The sequence below is a fragment of the Bos indicus x Bos taurus genome, chromosome 7, assembly GCF_003369695.1.
Source record: "Bos indicus x Bos taurus breed Angus x Brahman F1 hybrid chromosome 7, Bos_hybrid_MaternalHap_v2.0, whole genome shotgun sequence".
NCBI classification, from domain to species: Eukaryota; Metazoa; Chordata; class Mammalia; order Artiodactyla; family Bovidae; genus Bos; species Bos indicus x Bos taurus.
The window spans coordinates 68,463,533-68,485,473 of record NC_040082.1 but is presented as its reverse complement, the minus strand read 5'-3'; the positions used below and the strand labels follow the sequence as shown (position 1 = coordinate 68,485,473).

At 39.2% G+C, this 21,941-nt stretch overlaps 1 protein-coding gene across 1 annotated transcript; it reads left to right on the top strand.

Moving 5' to 3' along the window:
- The first annotated feature begins 19,552 nt into the window (after window positions 1-19,552).
- Window positions 19,553-20,524, top strand: LOC113896275 (olfactory receptor 2T3-like). The gene has a single exon (XM_027548511.1). It carries the CDS (start codon window positions 19,553-19,555, stop codon window positions 20,522-20,524), a length of 972 nt encoding a protein of 323 aa, XP_027404312.1.
- The last annotated feature ends 1,417 nt before the right edge of the window (window positions 20,525-21,941 follow it).

Genomic DNA, 21,941 nt, shown 5'->3' with positions numbered 1-21,941 from the left:
TGCTCCTTACTGTTTGCTCCTTTATGAATTTCTGAGGAAACATGCTAACAAGCCACATCCCAGGAATGAGACAAGCAAAGAATATAGTGCATATACCTTTTAAGTCCTTCCTGTTCCTTCAGAGAGTAAATCTGAGTCACACCAGTGAAGCTGCTTTTACAAGTCCAAAGCCAAGGCAATCATGTTTAAATTCAGGAGAAAAAGTGGGAAAGTTACATCATCAGGTTTTTCACGTTAGGGAATTGGGATAAAATTTTGTTCTTCAGCCCTTCATAGCATTAAACAAGCATAAAAACTAACAAGACTGGAGAAGCAAGGAGGAATTTTGAAGTTTCGTATTTATTCATATTACCCACACTTGGCATCAGCTCATCCTTGGAACTCTACTTTTTTTAAGGCATTCTCATAATCCACCATTTTGTTTTTTGTTTTTCCATTTACTTTACCAGTTATATTGTATATTTCCACTCATGGTATACATGGGAATTGAATGTGTTTGCCACTTGGGTGCTGCACCTATCAAAAATCAATCTTCCTTTTCCATAAGGATATGGTACATTAAGTTTAAAATATACTACTCAGATTAAAATCACGTTTTTCCTTTTTCATGCTTATTTAAAATGTTCTCTCTCTTTGTAAATATAAATCTTAATTTCAGAAAGGAAGTATTTTGGGGAATATAAACAACAAAGTCAGAACTTGACCCAGAACTGATTTAAAACTGTGTTTCTCCCCTCACACATTCTGCGGTCTTCTGTAGTTGCATACTTTGTGTGTGTGACACTGTGCCATCCAGTGATTGCTTCAGATGCTCCACAGTATAACAAATATACTAATACCTGAAGATGCAGGTGTTGTATCTTCAGTTCATATCTCTTCTCCAGATTTAAAAGCCCATTATAGCTTTATATGAAACATTTATTCAAATTGTGCTTTCTAATTGTGTATCTAAGTTCATTAATATGATTCCCAAACTCAAAGAAATCTGAGTTTAAAATGTTATCAGCAACTCAGCTTTCTGATTCCGCTCAGTTTCTTATTTTCATGCAATTGGAATAGCATAGAGGAAGCCAGATGGCAGCAAAAGGGATTTTATAATAGAAAAAACTGGGGGCTTAAACTTGCAGAATTGTTGTTTAAGTATTACCTTTACTTCTAACTGTATAATCTTAGTCATGCCACTAAAATCTCTGGGTGTCAGTTTCTCAGAATCTGAAAACAAAAGAGGCAACATTTATGTACCTCCTATGCTTCTGTGAACCTCAAGACATCTATAGTTCTAATGTGCAAATGTGGTCTAAGCTTTCTCCATGACAGGGTGATCCTCCTTCCCCTTATTCCTAACCTCAAAGGCTCAAAGATTTCCCTTGAAGGTCTGCTGCATCAAACTTAGAATACATAATTCAGAAATGGAAAAAGCCATGAAAAAATAATTAATATTTACCAGTGCTGACTTGGTTCTGGGCACTGTGCTGAACCTTTCTCAGCACATCATGGGTACAAAGACTGAATAATTCATTTCAGGCCCCTGTCTGATCCTCTGGACAAGTAGGTCCAAACACCAGGAATAAGAATCAGCTCTTTACAAGAGCCCATCCTGCCCTCCAACTTTGTTACCCTTAGGTCTCTGGTACCTTCAAATTGAACCCTTCTTGGATCCTTCCTTTCTGTGAACTTAATCCCTTGGTTTCTGTCTAAATTATAAGAGTTTCTACATGTTCAGCTAAAATGAAAACTTCTGCATTCTCTATCCTCAATCACCGAGAACTCTCACACATTTGAGATATCACAGTGCATCGTTTATACTACGCTCATGGGCTTTATATCACTTATTCCTGTAGTTTAGTTACTTATTTTTAAATTTCAGCAAAAACGCCACACCCAGAGGGATGGTATGGGGAGGGAGGAGGGAGGAGGGTTCAGGATGGGGAACACGTGTATACCTGTGGTGGATTCATTTTGATATTTGGCAAAACTAATACAATTATGTTAAGTTTAAAAATAAAATAAAATTTAAAAAAAAAGAAACAAAACAAAACAAAAAAAACCCTGTAATTTTTAAGTCCACAGAGGGTGGCCAAGTATCCATTGTCTAATATGAGTTTGTAAAAAACAATCTTACTAAATAAACTCATTTTACTTCTTAAAAAAAAATTATGTGTTTATAATTGAAGTTAAAAAATGTAAAAGGTATCTGGATTCTGTGTAGATAAGAAAGTTTAAAACGTGTATACCTGTAGCGGATTCATGTTGATATTTGGCAAAACCAATACAATATTGTAAAGTTAAAAAATAAAATAAAATACATAAATAAAATGTAAAACAAATCTTTTAAAAATTTTTATTTATTTTTGGCAACATTGGGTCTTCATTGCTGTGTGCAAAATTTCTCTAGTTGAAGTGAGCAGGGGCTACTTTTTAATTGCACTATGAGGCCTTCTTATTGTGGTGGCTTCCATGTTTGTTGAGCACAGGCTTCAGTAGTTATGGCACATGAACTTCACTGCCCTGAAGCATGTGGAATCTTCCCTGGCCAGGAATAGAATCCAAGTCCCCTGCATTGGCAGGAGGATTCTTTACCACTGGTCCACCATGGATGTCCTAAAATAAATCTTTAAAAATCACAGGTGGAGAGTTAATATATTTGAATACATCAAGTTGTGAAATTCTCTCTCAATAAATTTTAATTAATATGATGACATCATTAATGAGCTGTATATATGAATGTTTTGTGCATATTTTACCTCAATTAAGGGCTTTGTAAGGTTCTTCTGAGACTTCCCCAGGTGGCTCAGTGGTAAGGAATCAGACTTTAAAGAGAGGAGTTGCAGGATGGATTCTTGAGTCAGGAAGACCTCCTGGAAAAGGAAATGGCAATCCACTTCAGTATTCTAGCTGGGAAATCCCATGGACAGAGGAGCCTGGTGGCCTACAGTTCATGGGGTCACAAAAGAGTCAGACATGACTTAGCAACTAAAAAACAATAAAGGTTCTTCTATAACCACAAATATAAAAGGATTCAATAAAATAAAATAAAAGGATTCAATAAAATAATAATAGTCAATGAAGAGCTCTGTCATCCTGAGTCCCTGAGAGATTTTTGGTGAGCAGAGCCCCAGTCCCACTGAACACACTCACAGTGTGGGTACCTCATACACACTTGTTTGTTGAAAGTCAATGATAAATTGAAGTTGTTTTACTGCAGCACAACATTGTCCATTATGATTGACCCACCCCTGTACTTATAAGTACAATACTGTCTCCCCTTAATCCTCACCTACCTCCTTTTATTTTTTCTGGTTTCATTACATGTATCAGCTTCTTAACATAATGATATTATGTTGTTTTATACTTGATAGGCAAATGGGTTTATTTTATTGTTTTCCCCTAGCACAGCACTATGACTGACATGTAATACATACTTATTAATATCTGTTGAATGAATAAATAAATGAAAGAGAGAAAAGGAGAGAGGAAATTAGTACAACCCTTCCAGAGGAGAATTCAGTACTCTCATAAATTTGAAGAAGTTATTACTCTTTAACTTAAGACCTCTAAGAAGATTATACAAAAATATACATCATCAACACTATTATAGCCAAGAAAATAAAGAAGAAGCCTAAATATTTAATAAAATAAAGTGGATACATCAATAACCAATATTAATATTGATTTATTGAAAATATTTTAAAAATAAAGTTAAGGAGAAAGATATGTTGCAAAATGACCAGTGTGATACCATTTAGTAAAAACCTCTGTTAAATATTAAATTTGGACACATGTGTACAATAAAAATATTTTGTAAATGGCAAGCAAGATGCATAACTTCTGTAAGGAAAGTGCTCTCTCTGAGAACACTGAGGGGAGATGATCAAAGAGGACACAGGGCTTCAATGCATCTATAATGTATGTTACACATTCAATGTATCTATAATGTATCAACTTGAAATAAAGATACCAAACTTGAAATAAATATACCAAAATAATTTGATTTTTTGAAGTTGATTTGGAACATGATGGACACTGTATTAGTATATGATTTGTCAATAGCGATTATTAAATGAATTTTATACACTTCTTGAATCAAAAGCTTAATCATGGGTAGCTTTTCAAGTTTTCAATTTGCATTAATCCAAATTTCAAATTTTCAGTTTATATTAGTACATGCTGTTTTTTATACCTTGCATAATTCCATGTTCTTTCAACACGTAATTGAAAGAACTTAGACTCCACAAATATACAATGAACATTTCTTACACTTTCTCAGATACTGTTTTGTCTCATTTATGTCATTATCTCTTATAGGAAAGTTGATTTATTGATTTCATTTTTATATCATTTATCTCAAAGAGTTTGTAAGCTACTTTGGGAACTAGGACAATGAGACTTTCCAGTTTTACTAATAGAAAGTGCCTTGCCAACATAGCATGTTTTTTTAATTAAAAAACTGGGGGAAAAAAGATGCTTTTTTAATACTTGACTATCTAGTAGACATTTGAAGTAAACTGAGTTTCCCCGTGCCCAGCCTCCTATCCACCATCCTTCCTGGAGATCTGAAAGATGGTTGTGAATCTTACTGGAACATGACTTGCCTCCAGAATCCCTGAGGAATATGATCTTGGGTTTGCAAACTAAACTGAAGAGATGGTTTTCTAATATTTGATCATAAGAAGTGAGTTGCTGGGCAAATTCTCTCCCCTAAAAATCAACGAAAGAGCACAAAATACACTATTTCACTGCTCTGTTACATGATTGAAGATTATATAACAAGTTTACAAGTGTTTGTTCATGGAAACTACTAAAATCTGTGTAAGAATAGCTCGTTTGTGGTGTTTTGATCCAGGCTGTGTCCATTGCCCACCTTCAGCTACTTTGAGTGGTAGTTCAAAAAGGACCGTGAAACAAGGGAGTGAAAACCAACAGCTTTGCCACTGCTTGCTAAAGAGGGCTCACATAATTAGAAAATTGTTGTGATCTTAGTGCAAATGAACACAGTCTAGTAGCTGCAGTAATCTGGGATGTGATCCAGTTCTGTGCATAAAATAGATATGCAAACTAGCAAGATAATTTAGAGGGCATCCTAAGAAGAAAAACTGACATAAGAGCTTTAAAATTTTACACATATCCTGTCTATAACTTGGCCCTCAGAGAAAAGTGAAAGAAATACTCATCATACATCCCAGCCTTTGGATCACAACCCAAGGGACAAATTTCTGCTTAAACTTCACTAAGAGGACTAAGACATCCAGCATAGTTTAGATGCTAGGGGAAAGCTAAAGGCAAAGACAAAATATGGGGCCTAACAGCAGTCTGCTTGATACTGTAGGATTAAAAAAGTAAAACGGCAGTTACTCAGTAGTGTCTGACTCTTTGTGACCCCATGGACTGTAGCCCGAGAGGCTCCTCTGTCCTGGGAATTTGTCAAGCAAGAATACAGGAGTGGGTAGTCATTCCCTTATCCAGAGGATGTTCCCCCACCCAAGGATTGAATCCTGGCCTCCTGCACTTCAGGCAGATTCTTTACCATCTAAGCCACAAGGAAACCCCTGGTTTGAGAAGAGGTGTGTAATTCTGAGACTTCTTCCTAAAGAGGGAAGAAAACATCATACCAAGTTTCTCAGCATTTCATTGCATCACTCTTAAGAATAGGGGTAGATGGATCTCAGACACTTGCATGTCTCCAGAATATTGAGAGATGGTGCATGATTCTTTCAGGAGAGAAAGAGAAATGAGGTTTGCACCCAGCCTGCCAGCATTCCATTTATCTCCTAGATAAAGACGGAGAAAAGGTTATGATAGTCAATATAGCTCAATGAGATTGGAAGAAGGTGCAAAACCCTGAAACCTGAGGGAGAGTAGTGAAGTATACACTGAGATCTGAGAAATGTCTGAGAGATTTGCAGAATCTCTATAAACAGTTATTGCCGAAGGCTTTTCTCTATAAAACTAGAACAGGCACCTTCTTCAAATACTCAAACATTAACACAAAGTTACAAGGAACACAAAGAATCAGGAAAATATGATACTGGAGAAATAAATTTCTAGTAACTAACCCTGCCCCAAAATGGAGATCTGTGATTTGCCTGAAAAAGAATTTAAAATAATGATTATTTGAAAAGCTCAGTGAGATAGAAGAAAAGAGAGATAACAACCAGAGAATCAGGAAAACTGTACCTGAAAAAATATCAATGAGATCAGATCAGATCAGTCGCTCAGTCGTGTCCGACTCTTTGCGACCCCAGGAATCGCAGCATGCCAAGCCTCCCTATCCATCACCAACTCCTGGAGTTCACTGAGACTCACGTCCATTGAGTCGGTGATGCCATCCAGCCATCTCATCCTCTGTCATCTCCTTCTCCTCCTGCCCCTAATCCGTCCCAGCATCAGAGTCTTTTCCAATGAGTAAACTCTTCGCATGAGATGGCCAAAGTACTGGAGTTTCAGCTTTAGCATCATTCCTTCCAAAGAACACTCAGGGCTGATCTCCTTTAGAATGGACTGGTTGGATCTCCTTGCAGTCCAAGGGACTCTCAAGAGTCTTCTCCAATAACACAGTTCAAAAATATCAATTCTTCGGCGCCCAGCTTTCTTCACAGTCCAACTCTCGCATCCATACATGACCACTGGGAAAACCATAGCCTTGACTAGACAAACCTTTGTTGGCAAAGTAACGTCTCTGCTTTTCAATATGCTATCTAGGTTGGTTATTACTTTCCTGCCAAGGAGTAAACGTCTTTTAATTTCATGGCTTCAGTCACCATCTGCAGTGATTTTGGAGCCTCAAAAAATAAAGTCTGACACTGTTTCCCCGTCTATTTCCCATGAACTGATGGGACCAGATGCCATGATCTTCGTTTTCTGAATGTTGAGCTTTAAGCCAACTTTTTCACTCTCTTCTTTCCCTTTCATCAAGAGGTTTTTTAGTTCCTCTTCATTTTTTGCCATAAGGGTGGTGTCATCTGCATATCTGAGGTTATTGATATTTCTCCCAGCAATCTTGATTCCAGCTTGTGTTTCTTCCAGTCCTGCATTTCTCATGATGTACTCTGCATATAAGTTAAATAAGTAGGGTGACAATATACAGCCTTGACATACTCCTTTTCCTATTTGGAACCAGTCTGTTGTTCCATGTCCAGTTCTAACTGTTGCTTCCTGACCTGCATACAAATTTCTCAAGAGGCAGATCAGGTGGTCTGGTATTCCCATCTCTTTCAGAATTTTCCACAGTTTATTGTGATCCACACAGTCAAAGGCTTTGGTTTAGTCAATAAAGCAGAAATAGATGTTTTTCTGGAACTCTCTTGCTTTTTCCATGATCCAGCAGATGTTGGCAATTTGATCTCTGGTTCCTCTGCCTTACCTAAAACCAGCTTGAACAGCTGGAAGTTCATGGTTCACATATTGCTGAATCCTGGCTTGGAGAATTTTAAGCATTACTTTACTAGCGTGTGAGATAAGTGCAATTGTGCAGTAATTTGAGCATTCTTTGGCATTGCCTTTCTTTGGGATTGGAATGAAAACTGACCTTTTCCAGTCCTGTGGCCACTGCTGAGTTTTCCAAATTTGCTGGCTTATTGAGTGCAGCACTTTCACAGCATCATCTCTCAGGATTTGAAATAGCTCAACTGGAATTCCATCACCTCCACTAGCTTTGTTCGTAGTGATGCTTTCTAAGGTCCACTTGACTTCACATTCCAGGATGTCTGGCTCTAGGTGAATGATCATACCATCATGATTATCTTGGTCGTTACCATCTTTCTAAATTCCATATATATGCATTACTATACTGTATTGGCAGAGAAGGCAATGGCACCCCACTCCAGTACTCTTGCCTGGAAAACCCCATGGAAAGAGGTGCCTGGTAGGCTTCAGTTCATGGGGTCGCTAAGTCGGACACGACTGAGAAACTTTACTTTCACTTTTCACTTTCATGAATTGGAGAAGGAAATGGCAACCCACTCCAGTGTTCTTGCCTGGAGAATCCCAGGGACGGGGGAGCCTGGTGGGTTGCCATCTATGGGGTTGCACAGAGTCGGACACGACTGAAGCGACTTAGCAGCAGCATACTGTATTGGTGTTTTTCTTTCTGGCTTACTTCACTCTGTATAATAGGCTCCAGTTTCATCCACCTCATTAGAACTGATTCAAATGTGTTCTTTTTAATGGCTTAGTAATACTCAGGTCAGGAAGCAACAGTTAGAACTGGACATGGAAAAAACAGATTGGTTCCAAATAGGAAAAGGAGTATGTCAAGGCTGTATATTGTCACCCTACTTATTTAACTTCTATGCAGAGTACATCATGAGAAACGCTGGGCTGGAAAAAGCACAAGCTGGAATCAAGATTGCCAGGAGAAATACCAATAACCTCAGATATGCAGATGACACCACCCTTATGGCAGAAAGTGAAGAGGAACTAAAAAGCCTCTTGATGAAGGTGAAAGAGGAAAGTGAAAAAGTTGGCTTAAAACTCAACATTCAGAAAATGAAGATCATGGCATCTGGTCCCATCAGTTCACGGGAAATAGATGGGGAAACAGTGGAAACAGTGTCAGACTTTATTTTTGGGGGCTCCCAAATCACTGCTGATGGTGACTGCAGCCATGAAATTAAAAGATGCTTACTCCTTGGAAGAAAAGTTATGACCAACCTAGATATCATATTGAAAAGCAGAAACATCACTTTTCCAACAAAGGTCCATCTAGTCAAGGCTGTGGTTTTTCCAGTGGTCATGTATGGATGTGAGAGTTGGACTGTGAAGAAAGCTGAGCCGAAGAATTGATGCTTTTGAACTGTGGTGTTGGAGAAGACTCTTGAGAGTTCCTTGGACTCCAAGGACACCTAAACAGTCCATTCTGAAGGAGATCAGCCCTGGGATTTCTTTGAAAGGAACGATGCTAAAGCTGAAACTCCAGTACTTTGGCCACCTCATATGAAGAGTTGACTCATTGGAAAAGACTCTGATGCTGGGAGAGATTGGGGGCAGGAGGAGAAGGGGATGACAGAGGATAAGATATCTGGATGGCATCACTGACTCAATGGATGTGAGTCTGAGTGGACTCTGGGAGTTGGTGATGGACAGGAAGGCCTGGTGTGCTGGGATTCATGGGGTCACAAAGAGTCGGACACGACTGAGCGACTGAACTGAACTGAACTGAATACTCTATTGTGTATATGTACCACAGCTTTCTTATCCATTCACCTGCTGATGGACATCTAGGTTGTTTCCATGTCCTGGCTATTATAAACAGTGCTGTGATGAACATTGGGATACACGTGTCTCTTTCAATTCTGGTTTCCTCAGTGTGTATGCCCAGCAGTGGGACTGCTGGGTCATAAGGCAGTTCTATTTCCAGTTTTTTAAGGAATCTCCACACTGTTCTCCAAGTGGCTCTACTAGTTTGCATTCTATAGATTCATTGAAATTCCTATCAAAATACTAATAACATTTTTTTATAGAACTAGAACAAATAACTTTAAAATCTGTATGGAATCACAAAGACTCCAAATAGCCAAACAAGCTTGATAAAGAAGAGGAGAACTGAATCAGACTATACGGTTTGTGCATGTGTGCTAAGTCACTTCAGTCATGTCTGACATTTTGCGATCCTATGGACTGTAGCCCACCAGGTTCTTCTGTCTGTGGGATTCTCCAGGCAAGAATACAGGAGTAGATTGCCAGCCTCCTCCAGGGGATATTCCCAACCCAGGTATTGAACCCATGTCTCCTGTGTCTCCTGCATTGCAGGCAGGTCCTTTAGTACTGAGTCATTAGAGCAGCTTTGGACTATACTACAAAGCTTCAACAATCAAAGAAGTATGGTGACTGGAACAAAATCGGACACCTAGTTCAATGGAACAGAGTAGAGAGCCCAGAAATAAACCCATATTTATACGGGCAATTAATTTATTACAAAGGAGGTGACGATATGCAATGAGGATTTGCATTTCTTCAATAATTAGCAGTGTTGAACATCTTTTCAGGTACTTCTTGGACATCTATATGTCTTCTTTGGAGAAATGTATATTTAGGTGTTTTGCTCATTTTTGATTGGGTTGTTTGCTTTTTTTAAATTTTTTTATATTGAGAGTCATGTTTGTAAATTTTTGAAATTAATTGCTTTCAGTTGCATCATTTGAAAATATTTTCTCCCATTATGTGGGTTGCCTTTTCATTTTGTCTACTGTTTCCTTTGCTGTGCAAAAGCTTTTGAGTTTATTTAGATCTCATTTGCAAATGTATGGGTTTTTTTCCCCAAAAAACATGCAGTAAGGAATCATGTCAAATATATGTCAATATTAAAAATAAATCCAAGTAAATAAATCTAAGAAAAAAATAGGTAATCCAAATAGGGCTGTAAATGATTAACTTAAAATCTTTCTGCAAAGAAAATGATAAAACCAGATAGATCTAGCCATAAGTTCTATCAAGTTTTTAAGAAATATATCAATGTTATATTCTTAAATATATCAGAATACATGAGGAGGAATACTTTCCAACTCATTCAAAGCTCAGTTTTCCTTATAACCAAATAAAGACAAAAATATTAATAGAAATCAAAACTGTGTACCAATATACCTCTTGAATGCACATGGCAATTTCCTAACAAACTATTAGCAAACTGAAATACAAAATTATAAAAATCATTATAAGCCATGACCAACTGTGATTTGATTTAAAAATTAAAGATTGCTTAGCAATAGAGAGCTATTAATATGATACATTTATTAATAGAGAAAAGAAATGCAATGTATGCTTCTATCAATATACATAGAAAAAATATTACTCTGCAAAATGCATTTATGTAAAAACTCAGCAAACTAGGAATAGAAAAACATTTCTTAGGTCCAAGATAAGACATGCTAGAGAAACACAAGTAGCATCATATTTTATTGAAAAAATTGAGTAATTTCTCTATAAAATCAGCAACAAGACAAGGATATTTGCCTTAATTGTTTCTATCCAACATTGTGCTGGAAGATAAATCCAGGGAATGGATTTATAATTATCCATGGATAATTACAGAAGACAGATAAATAAAAGACACCTTGCTTGGAAAGCAAGAGGTAACGTTAAGTTTATTTACAGAAGGCATGCAAACTAAGGATTTTGCTAAAAAACTATTAAAATCTATAAATGAGTTCATTAGGTTTAAAGCATACTAAATCAATAAGTGAAAATTCGTTTTATTTTTATACACCCGTACTCAACACTTTGAAAATTAAAATGGGGGGAAAAAATTGCATTCACATTCCTGGGGAGGTGAGAGAATCAGCACACCTGCAGACAACAAAGGCCGTAGTTCAGATGCTGATGAGGTGGAGGAGATGCTCAAGTTCACTGAGAAACTAAAGGAAGATGAAATCATTGATGAATAAGTTCCTCTTATTTTCTCTCAACTGCTAATTTAATTTGATATTCTACTCAGCAATCATTCCTATTTTAAATTACCTGTTGTTTGAGTGCCTCAAATTTCTATTTTCATGCCAGAACTAAAAAAAAGTATATATATACATATATGTTCACAAACATTGTTATTGTTCAATCACTAAGTCACATCTGACTCTTTGCAACCCCACGGACTGCAACATGCCAGGCTTCCCTGTCCTTCACAATTTCCCAGAGTCTGCTCAAACTCATGTCCATTGACCCAGTGATACCATCCAACCATCTCCTCCTCTGTTTGACCCCTTCTCCTTTTGACCCCAATCTTTCCCACCATCAGGGTTTTTTCCCATAAGTCAGGTCTTCACATCAGGTGGCCAAAGTATTGGAGCTTCAGTTTCAGCATCAGGCCTTCCAATGAATATTCAGGGTTGATCTCCTTTAGTATGGACTGGTTTGTTCTCGTTGCTGTCTAAGGGACTCCCAAGAGTCTTCTCCAGTACAACAGTTCAAAAGCGTCAATTCTTCAGCACTCAGCCCTCTTTATGGTCCAACTCTCACATCCATACATACATGACTACTGGAAAAACCATAGCTCTGACCTTTGTTGGCAAAGGGATGTCTCTGTTTTTGAATATGCCGTCTAGGGTTTGTTATGTCTTTTCTTCCAAGGAGCAAGTGTCTTTTAATTTCATGACTGCAGTCACAATCTGCAGTGATTTTGGATCCCAAGAAAATAAAATCTGCCACTGTTTCCACTTTTTCACAAACATCAGTTCAGTTCAGGTCAGTTGCTCAGTCATGTCTGACTCTTTGCGACCCCCCCAAAAAAATTACCCACTGACTCAAAATAGTAGTCTTCTACCAATTCCCTGGTGGCTCAGATGGTAAAGCATCTGCCTGCAATGCGGGAGACCCAGGTTCAATCCCTGGGTCAGGAAGATCCCCTGGAGAAGGAAATGGCAACCCACTCCAGTACTCTTGCCTGGAAAATTCCATGAACTGAGGATCCTGGTAGGCTACAGTTCATGGGGTTGCAAAGAGTCAGACACGACTGAGCGACTTCATTTTCTTCACTTTCTACCAATCAGTGTTTACTAAATTAAAAAAAAAAAAAATCACAAAACCTTAGTGACAGAAAGCAGTAAACATTTGTTATCTTCTTGCACCTGTATGTTGCCTGTGGGGGCTCTAATGATCTTGATTTGGCTTAAGTGTGTTACTCTAAGTTACATATTTTCATTACTGTGCTAACTGATCATATTCTCATGATGACTATAGAGGTATCCTGAGAGGTATGAGAAGGCGAGCATAAACATAGATGATTCTTGAGGCTTAGAATTGGAACTGGCACAATTCCACTACTGATTACATTCCTTTCATCCATGCAAATTATATGGCCAAGCCCAAAGTGAAGAGGCAGAAAATACACTCCTTTTCTTGGGAAACTTGAAAATTTTATCTGCTGAAGGGCAAAGGAGAGTAAAAGCTATGGAGACAATCATTCAGTCTGCCTCAGTGTACATATACACTGAGAGCCACAGTAAAAAAATTACTCACCACTAACAGTCACCCAAGAACTGCAATCAATTATACCTATTATTTTGTGATCTACATCAGATCCTAAAGTGTCCTCTTTTATCCAGAAGCATATGAATAAAATGTTATTCAAAGATGTTATTATTTCCACGCAACTCAATGAACAGTACTGGAATAAGGACAGGATAACCATAACAAGCCCATTTTAAAAGAGGAAGAATGAAAGATACTACATAGCAATTTTGTGTCACACAGGGTTATTAGTCATGGGTCATTTATTCTTGATTTAGGGCATTTCTTTGGTTATTCCACAGTTCTACTCTCTGAGCATTAATTCTTGATCTATTATTCTTTACATCAGTTCAGTTCAGTTCAGTTGCTCAGTCGTGTCTGACTCTTTGTGACCCCATGAATCCCAGCACGCCAGGCCTCCCTGTCTATCACCAATGCCTGGAGTTCACTCAGACTCACGTCCATCGAGACAGTGATGCCATCCAGCCCTCTCATCCTCTGTCGTCCCCTTCTCCTCCTGCCCCCAATCCCTCCCAGCATCAGAGTCTTTTCCAATGAGTCAACTCTTCACATGAGGTGGCCAAAGTACTGGAGTTTCAGCTTTAGCATCATTCCTTCTAAAGAAATCCCAGGGCTGATCTCCTTTAGAATGGACTGGTTGGATCTCCTTGCAGTCCAAGGGACTCTAAAGAGTCTTCTCCAACACCACAGTTCAAAAGCATCAATTCTTCAGCACTCAGCTTTCTTCACAGTCCAACTCTCACATCCATACATGACCACTGGAAAAACCATAGCCTTGACTAGACAGACCTTTATTAGCAAAGTAATGTCTCTGCTTTTCAATATGCTATCTAGGTTGGTCATAACTTTCCTTCCAAGGAGTAAACGTCTTTTAATTTCATGGCTGCAGTCACCATCTGCAGTGATTTGGGAGCCCCAAAAAATAAAGTCTGACACTGTTTCCACTGTTTCCCCATCTATTTCCCATGAACTGATGGGACCAGATGCCATGATCTTCATTTTCTGAATGTTGAGCTTTAAGCCAACTTTTCACTCTCTTCTTTCACTTTCATCAAGAGGCTTTTTAGTTCCTCTTCACTTTCTGCCATAAGGGTGGTGTCATCTGCATATCTGAGGTTACTGATATTTCTCCCAGCAATCTTGATTCCAGCTTGTGCTTCTTCCAGCCCAGTGTTTCTCATGATGTACTCTGCATATAAATTAAATAAGCAGGGTGACAGTATACAGCCTTGATGTACTCCTTTTCTTATTTGCAACCAGTCTGTGGTTCCATGTCCAATTCTAACTGTTGCTTCCTGACCTGCATAGAGGTTTCTCAAGAGGCAGGTCAGGTGGTCTGGTATTCCCATCTCTTTCAGAATTTTCCACAGTGTATTGTGATCCACACAGTCAAAGGCTTTGACATAGTCAATAAAGCAGAAATAGATGTTTTTCTGGAACTCTCCTGCTTTTTTGATGATCCAGCGGATGTTGGCAATTTGATCTCTGGTTCCTCTACCTTTCCTAAAACCAGCTTGACCATCTGGAAGTTCACGGTTCATGTATTGCTGAAGCCTGGCTTGGAGGATTTTGAGCATTACTTTACTAGAGTGTGAGATGAGTGCAATTGTGCAGTGGTTTAAGCATTCTTTGGCATTGCCTTTCTTCGGGATTGGAATGAAAACTGACCTTTTCTAGTCCTATGGCCACTGCTGAGTTTTCCAAATTTGCTGGCATATTGAGTGCAGCACTTTCACAACATCATCTTTCAGGATTTGAAATAGCTCAACTGGAATTCCATCACCTCCACTGGCTTTGTTAGTAGTGATGCTTTCTAAGGTCCACTTGACTTCACATTCTAGGATGTCTGGCTCTAGGTGAGTGATGACACCATCGTGATTATCTGGGTCGTGAAGATCTTTTTTGTACAGTTCTTCTGTGTATTCTTCCCACCCCCTCTTAATATCTTCTGCTTCTGTTAGATGCATACCATTTCTGTCCTTTATCGAGCCCATCTTTGCATGAAATCTTCCCTTGGTAACTCTAATTTTCTTGAAGAGATCTCTAGTCTTTCCCATTCTGTTGTTTTCCTCTATTTCTTTGCACTGGTCGCTGAGGAAGGCTTTCTTATCTCTTCTTGCTATTCTTTGGAACTCTGCATTCAGATGCTTATATCTTTCCTTTTCTCTTTTGTTTTTCACGTCTCTTCTTTTCACAGCTATTTGTAAGGCCTCCCCAGACAGCCAGTTTGCTTTTTTGCATTTCTTTTCCATGGAGATGGTATTGATCCCTGTCTGCTGTACAATGTCACAAACCTCGGTCATAGTTCATCAGGCACTCTATCTATCAGATCTAGTCCCTTAAATCTATTTCTCACTTCCACTGTATAATCATAAGGGATTTGATTTAGGTCATACCAGAATGGTCTAGTGGTTTTCCCTACTTTCTTCAATTTCAGTCTGAATTTGGCAATAAGGAGCTCATGATCTGAGCCACAGTCAGCTCCTGGTCTTGTTTTTGCTAACTGTATAGAGCTTCTCCATCTTTGGCTGCAAATAATATAATCAATCTGATTTCTGTGTTGGCCATCTGGTGATGTCCATGTGTAGAGTCTTCTCTTGTGTTGTTGGAAGAGGGTGTTTACAATGACCAGTGAGTTCACTTGGCAAAACTCTATTAGCCTTTTCCCTGCTTCATTCCATATTCCAAGGCCAAATTTGCCTGTTACTCCAGGTGTTTCTTGACTTCATACTTTTGCATTCCAGTCCCTTATAATGAAAAGGACATCTTTTGGAGGTGTTAGTTTTAAAAGGTCTTGTAGGTCTTCATAGAACCATTCAACTTCCACTTCTTCAGCGTTACTGGTTGGGGCATAGACTTGGATTACTGTGATATTGAATGGTTTGCCTTGGAAACAAACAGAGATCATTCTGTCATTTTTGAGATTGCATCCAAGTACTGTATTTCAGACTTGTTTGTTGACCATGATGGCTACTCCATTTCTTCTGAGGGATTCCTGCCCGCAATAGTAGATATAATGGTCATCTGAGTTAAATTCATCCATTTCAGTCCATTTGAGTTCGCTGATTTCTAGAATGTTGACATTCACTCTTGCCATCTCTTGTTTGACCACTTCCAATTTGCCTTGATTCATGGACCTAACATTCCAGGTTCCTATGCAATATTGCTCTTTACAGCATTGGGCCTTGCTTCTATCACCAGTTCCATCCACAACTGGGTACTGTTTTTGCTTTGGCTCCATCCCTTCATTCTTTCTGGAGTTATTTCTCCACTGATCTCCAGTAGCATATTGGGCTCCTACTGACCTGGGGAGTTCCTCTTTCAGTGTCCTATCTTTTTTCCTTTTCATATTGTTCATGGGGTTCTCAAGGCAAGAATACTGAAGTGGTTTGCCATTCCCTTCTCCAGTGGACCACATTCTGTCAGACCTCTCCACCATGACCCACCTGTCTTGGGTAGCCCCACGGGCATGGCTTAGTTTCATTGAGTTAGACAAGGCTGTGGTCCTAGTGTGATTAGATTGACTAGTTTTCTGTGAATATAGTTTCAGTGTGTCTGCCCTTGGAAGCCCTCTTGCAACACCTACCTTCTCAGTTGGGTTTCTCTTACTTGGACGTGGAGTATCTCTTCACAGCTGCTCCAGCAAAGCGCAGCTGCTGCTCCTTACCCTGGACGAGGGGTATCTCCTCACGGCCACCCCTCCTGACCTTGAACGTGGAGTAGCTCCTCTAGGCCCTCCTGCACCCATGCAGCCACCACTCCTTGGATGTGGGGTAGCTCCTCTCAGCTGCTGCACCAGACCTCGGACTTCAGGTAGCCCCTCTCAGCTGCACTTGTGCGCCATCACAGACTAGGATCACAAGGGGACAATAGATGATTTTGAACACTGTCCTTGAAACTGACCAGATCACAATCTGTGTTTCAGCTGATTATGACCAAACACATAATTTTTAACCTATGAAACTGATAACCCCACTTTAATAATACCAAGCTATTTTCTCTTATGCATTTTTAATCTCAGAGACATTTTAGATCAGTTCTGGGTCAAATTCTGACTAGATTTTATGTTCTGCCTTTCTTAAATTTAATTTGTTTTTATAAGGAGAGAGAGAATGTTCTAAATAAATATAAGGAAAAATATATAAACTGGAAAATATAATTTTAAACTTTCAAAATGTACAATATTTTTATGAAAAAGTAAATATGTTTGTTTTTTGATAGTTCCAACACCTAAATGATTTGTGCTCAGTCACTGAGTCATGTCCAACTCTTTGCAACCCCATGGACTGTAGCCCAACATACTCCTCTGTCCATGGAATTTCTTCCCTAGGCAAGAATACTGGAATGGGTTGCCATTTTCTACTTCAAGGAATCTTCCCAACCCAGGGATCAAACCCAAGTCTCTTGTGTACCCTGCATTGGCAGGCAGATTCTTTACCAGTGCACCACCTGGAAATTCCCATCTGTACCATGAGTGGAAAGTTACAATATAACTTGCAAAACCTAATGGAGAAACAGAAATCAAGATAGTGGATTCTGAGATAGTCTTTAATAAAGTAAAATTTCAGAGTAGAACTGATGCCAAGTGTGGATAACATGAATAAATAAGAAAACTGAAACTTCCTCCTAACTTTCCCCAGGACAGTTTAGTTTATACGCTTGCTCAACACTGCAGCAGTCTTAAGAAGACACATTTACCTCAATTCTCTAAAGTGAAAAAACCAATGATGTAACTCTCCCCCAGCCATTTGGATTTATACGTGATGCCCAGGCCAGGTTCATTCAGCTGGTGTGGCTTACATTCACTCTCTGATGGAGGAGAGAATGTGGAACAAAAGGTAAGTGCTCAAACGGTTGTGTGTTTTTCCTGAAATGCGGCATGTTAACATATATCTCCAGAGCTTTATAGAACTGCAAGGGGAAAAAGGAGCAAAGATGTGTGATTACTGTTGCTGTTTCTTATGTAACTCTAATTTTAGATTTCCTGAAATCCAAGATTTTTTTGACCTAGGTACATTACATTATGTTTTGCTTCACACTTCCTGTGTCTCAGTTACTGTGTGATTTTTTTTCTCTGCAAGTTTCTCTAAACTGTGCTGAAAATTTGAGACTGACCAGACCTCAATCAGTCACGAAGCTCCTGACTTTTCCATAATCTAGAACTGGACTATCTTGTTAACTTAAATAATTTTAGGACTACAGCAATTCAAAATGGAAAATTGAAATTTTCAGGCAAAGCAATTGTCGATCAAGGCTGATAAATTATAGAAAGGAGAATTTTAATACTTTTCTGAGTAAACAAAGTAATAGAGGGATCACTATGCTATGTTATAGGGATGTAGCTTTATGTTTAGTTTAACCCAATTGTTCCATATACACATTTATCTTCATTCACTCATTTACTGGGCATGAAATATCTAATGTCTTGTTACCTGGGGGAATAAATGGCATCTGCCAAAGGAGAAATAAATGTTTAAGATTTTTTCAACTAAATAATTGCCATGCAGGACATCAGTAGCTTTTATTTTTGTAGTTTCTTGAAAAAATCATTTCTCTGCATAAACTTAATACAATAAGTGATTTAGACTTTGCTTTGAGGTTGAGAAGGGGATCGATCAGCATATAGTTGACCTCCTGCTCCACCAGGGTCTGTACCTTGAATGTTTCCTCTTCTGTACAAGGTCTGGAACCAAGTGCCCTCCTTCTGCATGCTAAGTTGGCACCTCTTCTGCCCTGCATCAGGTCTGTATCCTGAGTGCCTTTCTGCCCTGTACGAGGTCTGCTCCCTCCCTGCCCCGCTTTCCCTGTACAATATCTGCACCCTGGGTACACTCCTTTCCTATGAACCCCTTCTGCACTCCTTTCCTGTATGTGATTTGTACACAAGTGACCTCCTCCCCTGTAAAGGTCTGCATTAGTCCTACCCTTATGTCCCACACCAGGTCAGTAAACTGAGCTGCTCTACCCAGGCAGGCCAGGCACTTTCTGCTCCGATGCCCCTGATGATCATCTTTATGGAGCTTTATTGTTCAAGGAAAAACACAATAAACTGAAGTGCTTAGCAAGGAAAGGGTAGAAAATATTTCACATTTCAAGTTTCAACAAACTTCAGTTATGTTAATACAATTCACAATATTAATATTAACATTATCTGAAGCTTTGACTTCTGTCACTGAGCACTGGAGGAGCTAATGCATCCAAAAGTGGAGTGCGAGCTTTAGTGAATAGCTTCATTAGATATTTGCATTGTTACAGACTCATTGTGTTTTTTTAATCTAGATTTCTGACCATCCCATGAGATGATCTTTTTATATCTTCAGTTTGGGATAAAAAACAAATAATGCTGAGTGTAAACAACTTGTCTGTTTATACAGTTTTCAGCTTTCCAGACGTATTTCATATTCCTCTCTAGATTTGTGGCCAAAAAGCAACCTGGCTTTGAACTTTTGATTCTACATCAATACAACTTCATTTTTTAAAAAATAGCTCAAAGTAGTTTTCTCATTGGAAAAGTGTTAAGAAAACCATATATGTTTGAAATATCTAAAACCAATGAATCTTATTTCTTCCTCAGGTGAGAACTGTAACCAAAACTATGTACTCAGGGAGTCAAAACTCACAGAATCAAACGTCAAGTGATTTCATCCTTGTGGGGCTCTTTGGTGAAACCAAATATGCCCTCCTCCTCTACACTGCAACCTTCATCTTCTTCCTGATGGCCCTAGCTGGGAACGCCCTCCTCATCATCCTCGTCCACATGGAGCCCCGCCTGCACACCCCCATGTACTTCTTCATCAGCCAGCTCTCCCTCATGGACCTCATGTACATATCTGTGACTGTGCCCAAGATGCTCCTGGGCCAGGTGACAGGAGATCATACAATCTCTCCCTCAGGTTGTGGGATCCAGATGTTCTTCTATCTAACCCTCGCTGGAGCGGAGTTTCTCCTCCTGTCTGTGATGGCCTACGACCGATATGCTGCCATTTGCAGACCTCTCCATTATCCTTTGCTGATGAACCAGAAAGTCTGTGTATGCCTGGTGTCTGGATGCTGGTTCCTAGGAATGGTGGATGGTTTTGTGGTCACCCCCATAGCCATGAACTTCCCCTTTTGTCATTCCAGAAAAATCTTGAGTTTCTTCTGTGAGGCTCCCGCTGTGCTGAAGTTGTCCTGTTCTGACATCTCCCTCTACAAGATGATCATGTACTTGTGCTGTGTTCTCATGGTCCTCATCCCCATTGTGGTCATCTCAAGCTCATATGCCCTCATCCTGCACCTCATCCACAGAATGAGTTCATCAGAGAGCCGCAGGAAAGCCTTTGCCACCTGCTCCTCCCACATGATTGTAGTTCTGCTCTTCTTTGGTGCCACCATCTACACCTACATGCTTCCCGATTCCTACCACACAGCTGAGCAGGACATGATGGTGTCAGCCTTTTATACCATCATCACCCCTGTGCTGAACCCCCTCATTTACAGCCTCCGGAATAAGGATGTCACAGGGGCTCTGAGGAGCAGGATGCAATCAGGGCTGAACCTAAGGAAAGTTGTGAAGAGGAAATCCTGAGGATGACTATATATTTTTCCCCTATTATATTATCCCCCACCAATTTCTCTTCTTCTTTGTCCCCTGCTTCCAGGGCCCCCAACACTGAGTCTAGTTATAACTTCCTTCTTTCTTCTGCATGTGACATTTCTCCTCCATACTGTTTACTCATCATAATTTATCTCATTATATTTAATGTCCTTATACTCCTTTTATCTGTGAAGCAAAAATTGACATCAAGAAAACTCACATAGGGCCTTTGATCTTATCTCCCATCCCAAGTTTATTCACCTTTTTAATATGAGACTGGGTGTGAAATCCATAATCCTAAATGTGGCTCACTGAGAAGAATCCAGATCCCAGCATAACACAGGAGATCTTTTCGTTTTCCTTGCCCTGTAATATCCCTCAGCTCATAATTCACATGTGGCAACCAATAATAGCAACAATGAGTGCTATTATACCTTAGTAAGAACAATGTACACATTTTTCTAAATATTGAATATGAGACTCATAGTATAAATACAAATTTACTATTTGGCTATAAGACTAAGGCTACATAGACCAAACTTCAATCTACGTTAAAGTTTCCATGAGTTAATGCATTCATCTAACTTCACAGGCTATAAGGGTATGTAAAAATAATTAAAAGTAATTTCATACTTAGTTTCTTTACTCTTTATCATAGGAAGTGAGCTGACATATGTAAACTAAATATAAGATCCTTGAAGGAGGATAGAAGTTTAGGAAATCTTAATCTTCTTAGTAGTTTCCTTCCGAAACAGGGAATTAATGAAAAGTTTTGAGGATATTCACCTATTATAACTTTTCTCTCAGTCGTGTCCGAATCTTTGCAACCCCATGGACTGTAGCCTACCAGGCTTCTCCCTCCATGGGATTCTCCAGGCAAGAGTACTGGAGTGGGTTGCCATTTTCCTTCGCCAGGGGATCTTCCCGACCCAGGGATTGAACCCGGGTCTCCCGCATTCCAGGCAGACGCTTTAACCTCTGAGCAACCAGGGAAGTCCCATTTATTGTATATCATGCTACAAATAGAATGTCTGTAAACTTAGTAGGTGGTTCAGTGGTAAAGAATCTGCCTGCTAATGCAGAAGTCGCAGGAGATGCGGGTTTGATTTCTGGGTTGGGTGGATCCCTTGGAGGAGGAAAGGGAATACATTCCAGTATTCTTGCCAGGATAATCTCATAGACAGTAGTCTGTCCAAGGGACCACCAAGAGTTGGACACGACTGAGCATGCATGGCCTAAGTAACTTATTAGTAGCATCAAGACACTATTATTTTCATGAAAAAATAATTCGTGTGTCTAGTTTTACCCAATGTAGAAATTAGAAAAAATACATTTAATCTGATCAATGTGCAAGGGGTTTTGGACTCCAAATTTTAGTGTCTAATACCATTTGAAACAGAACCCTGAT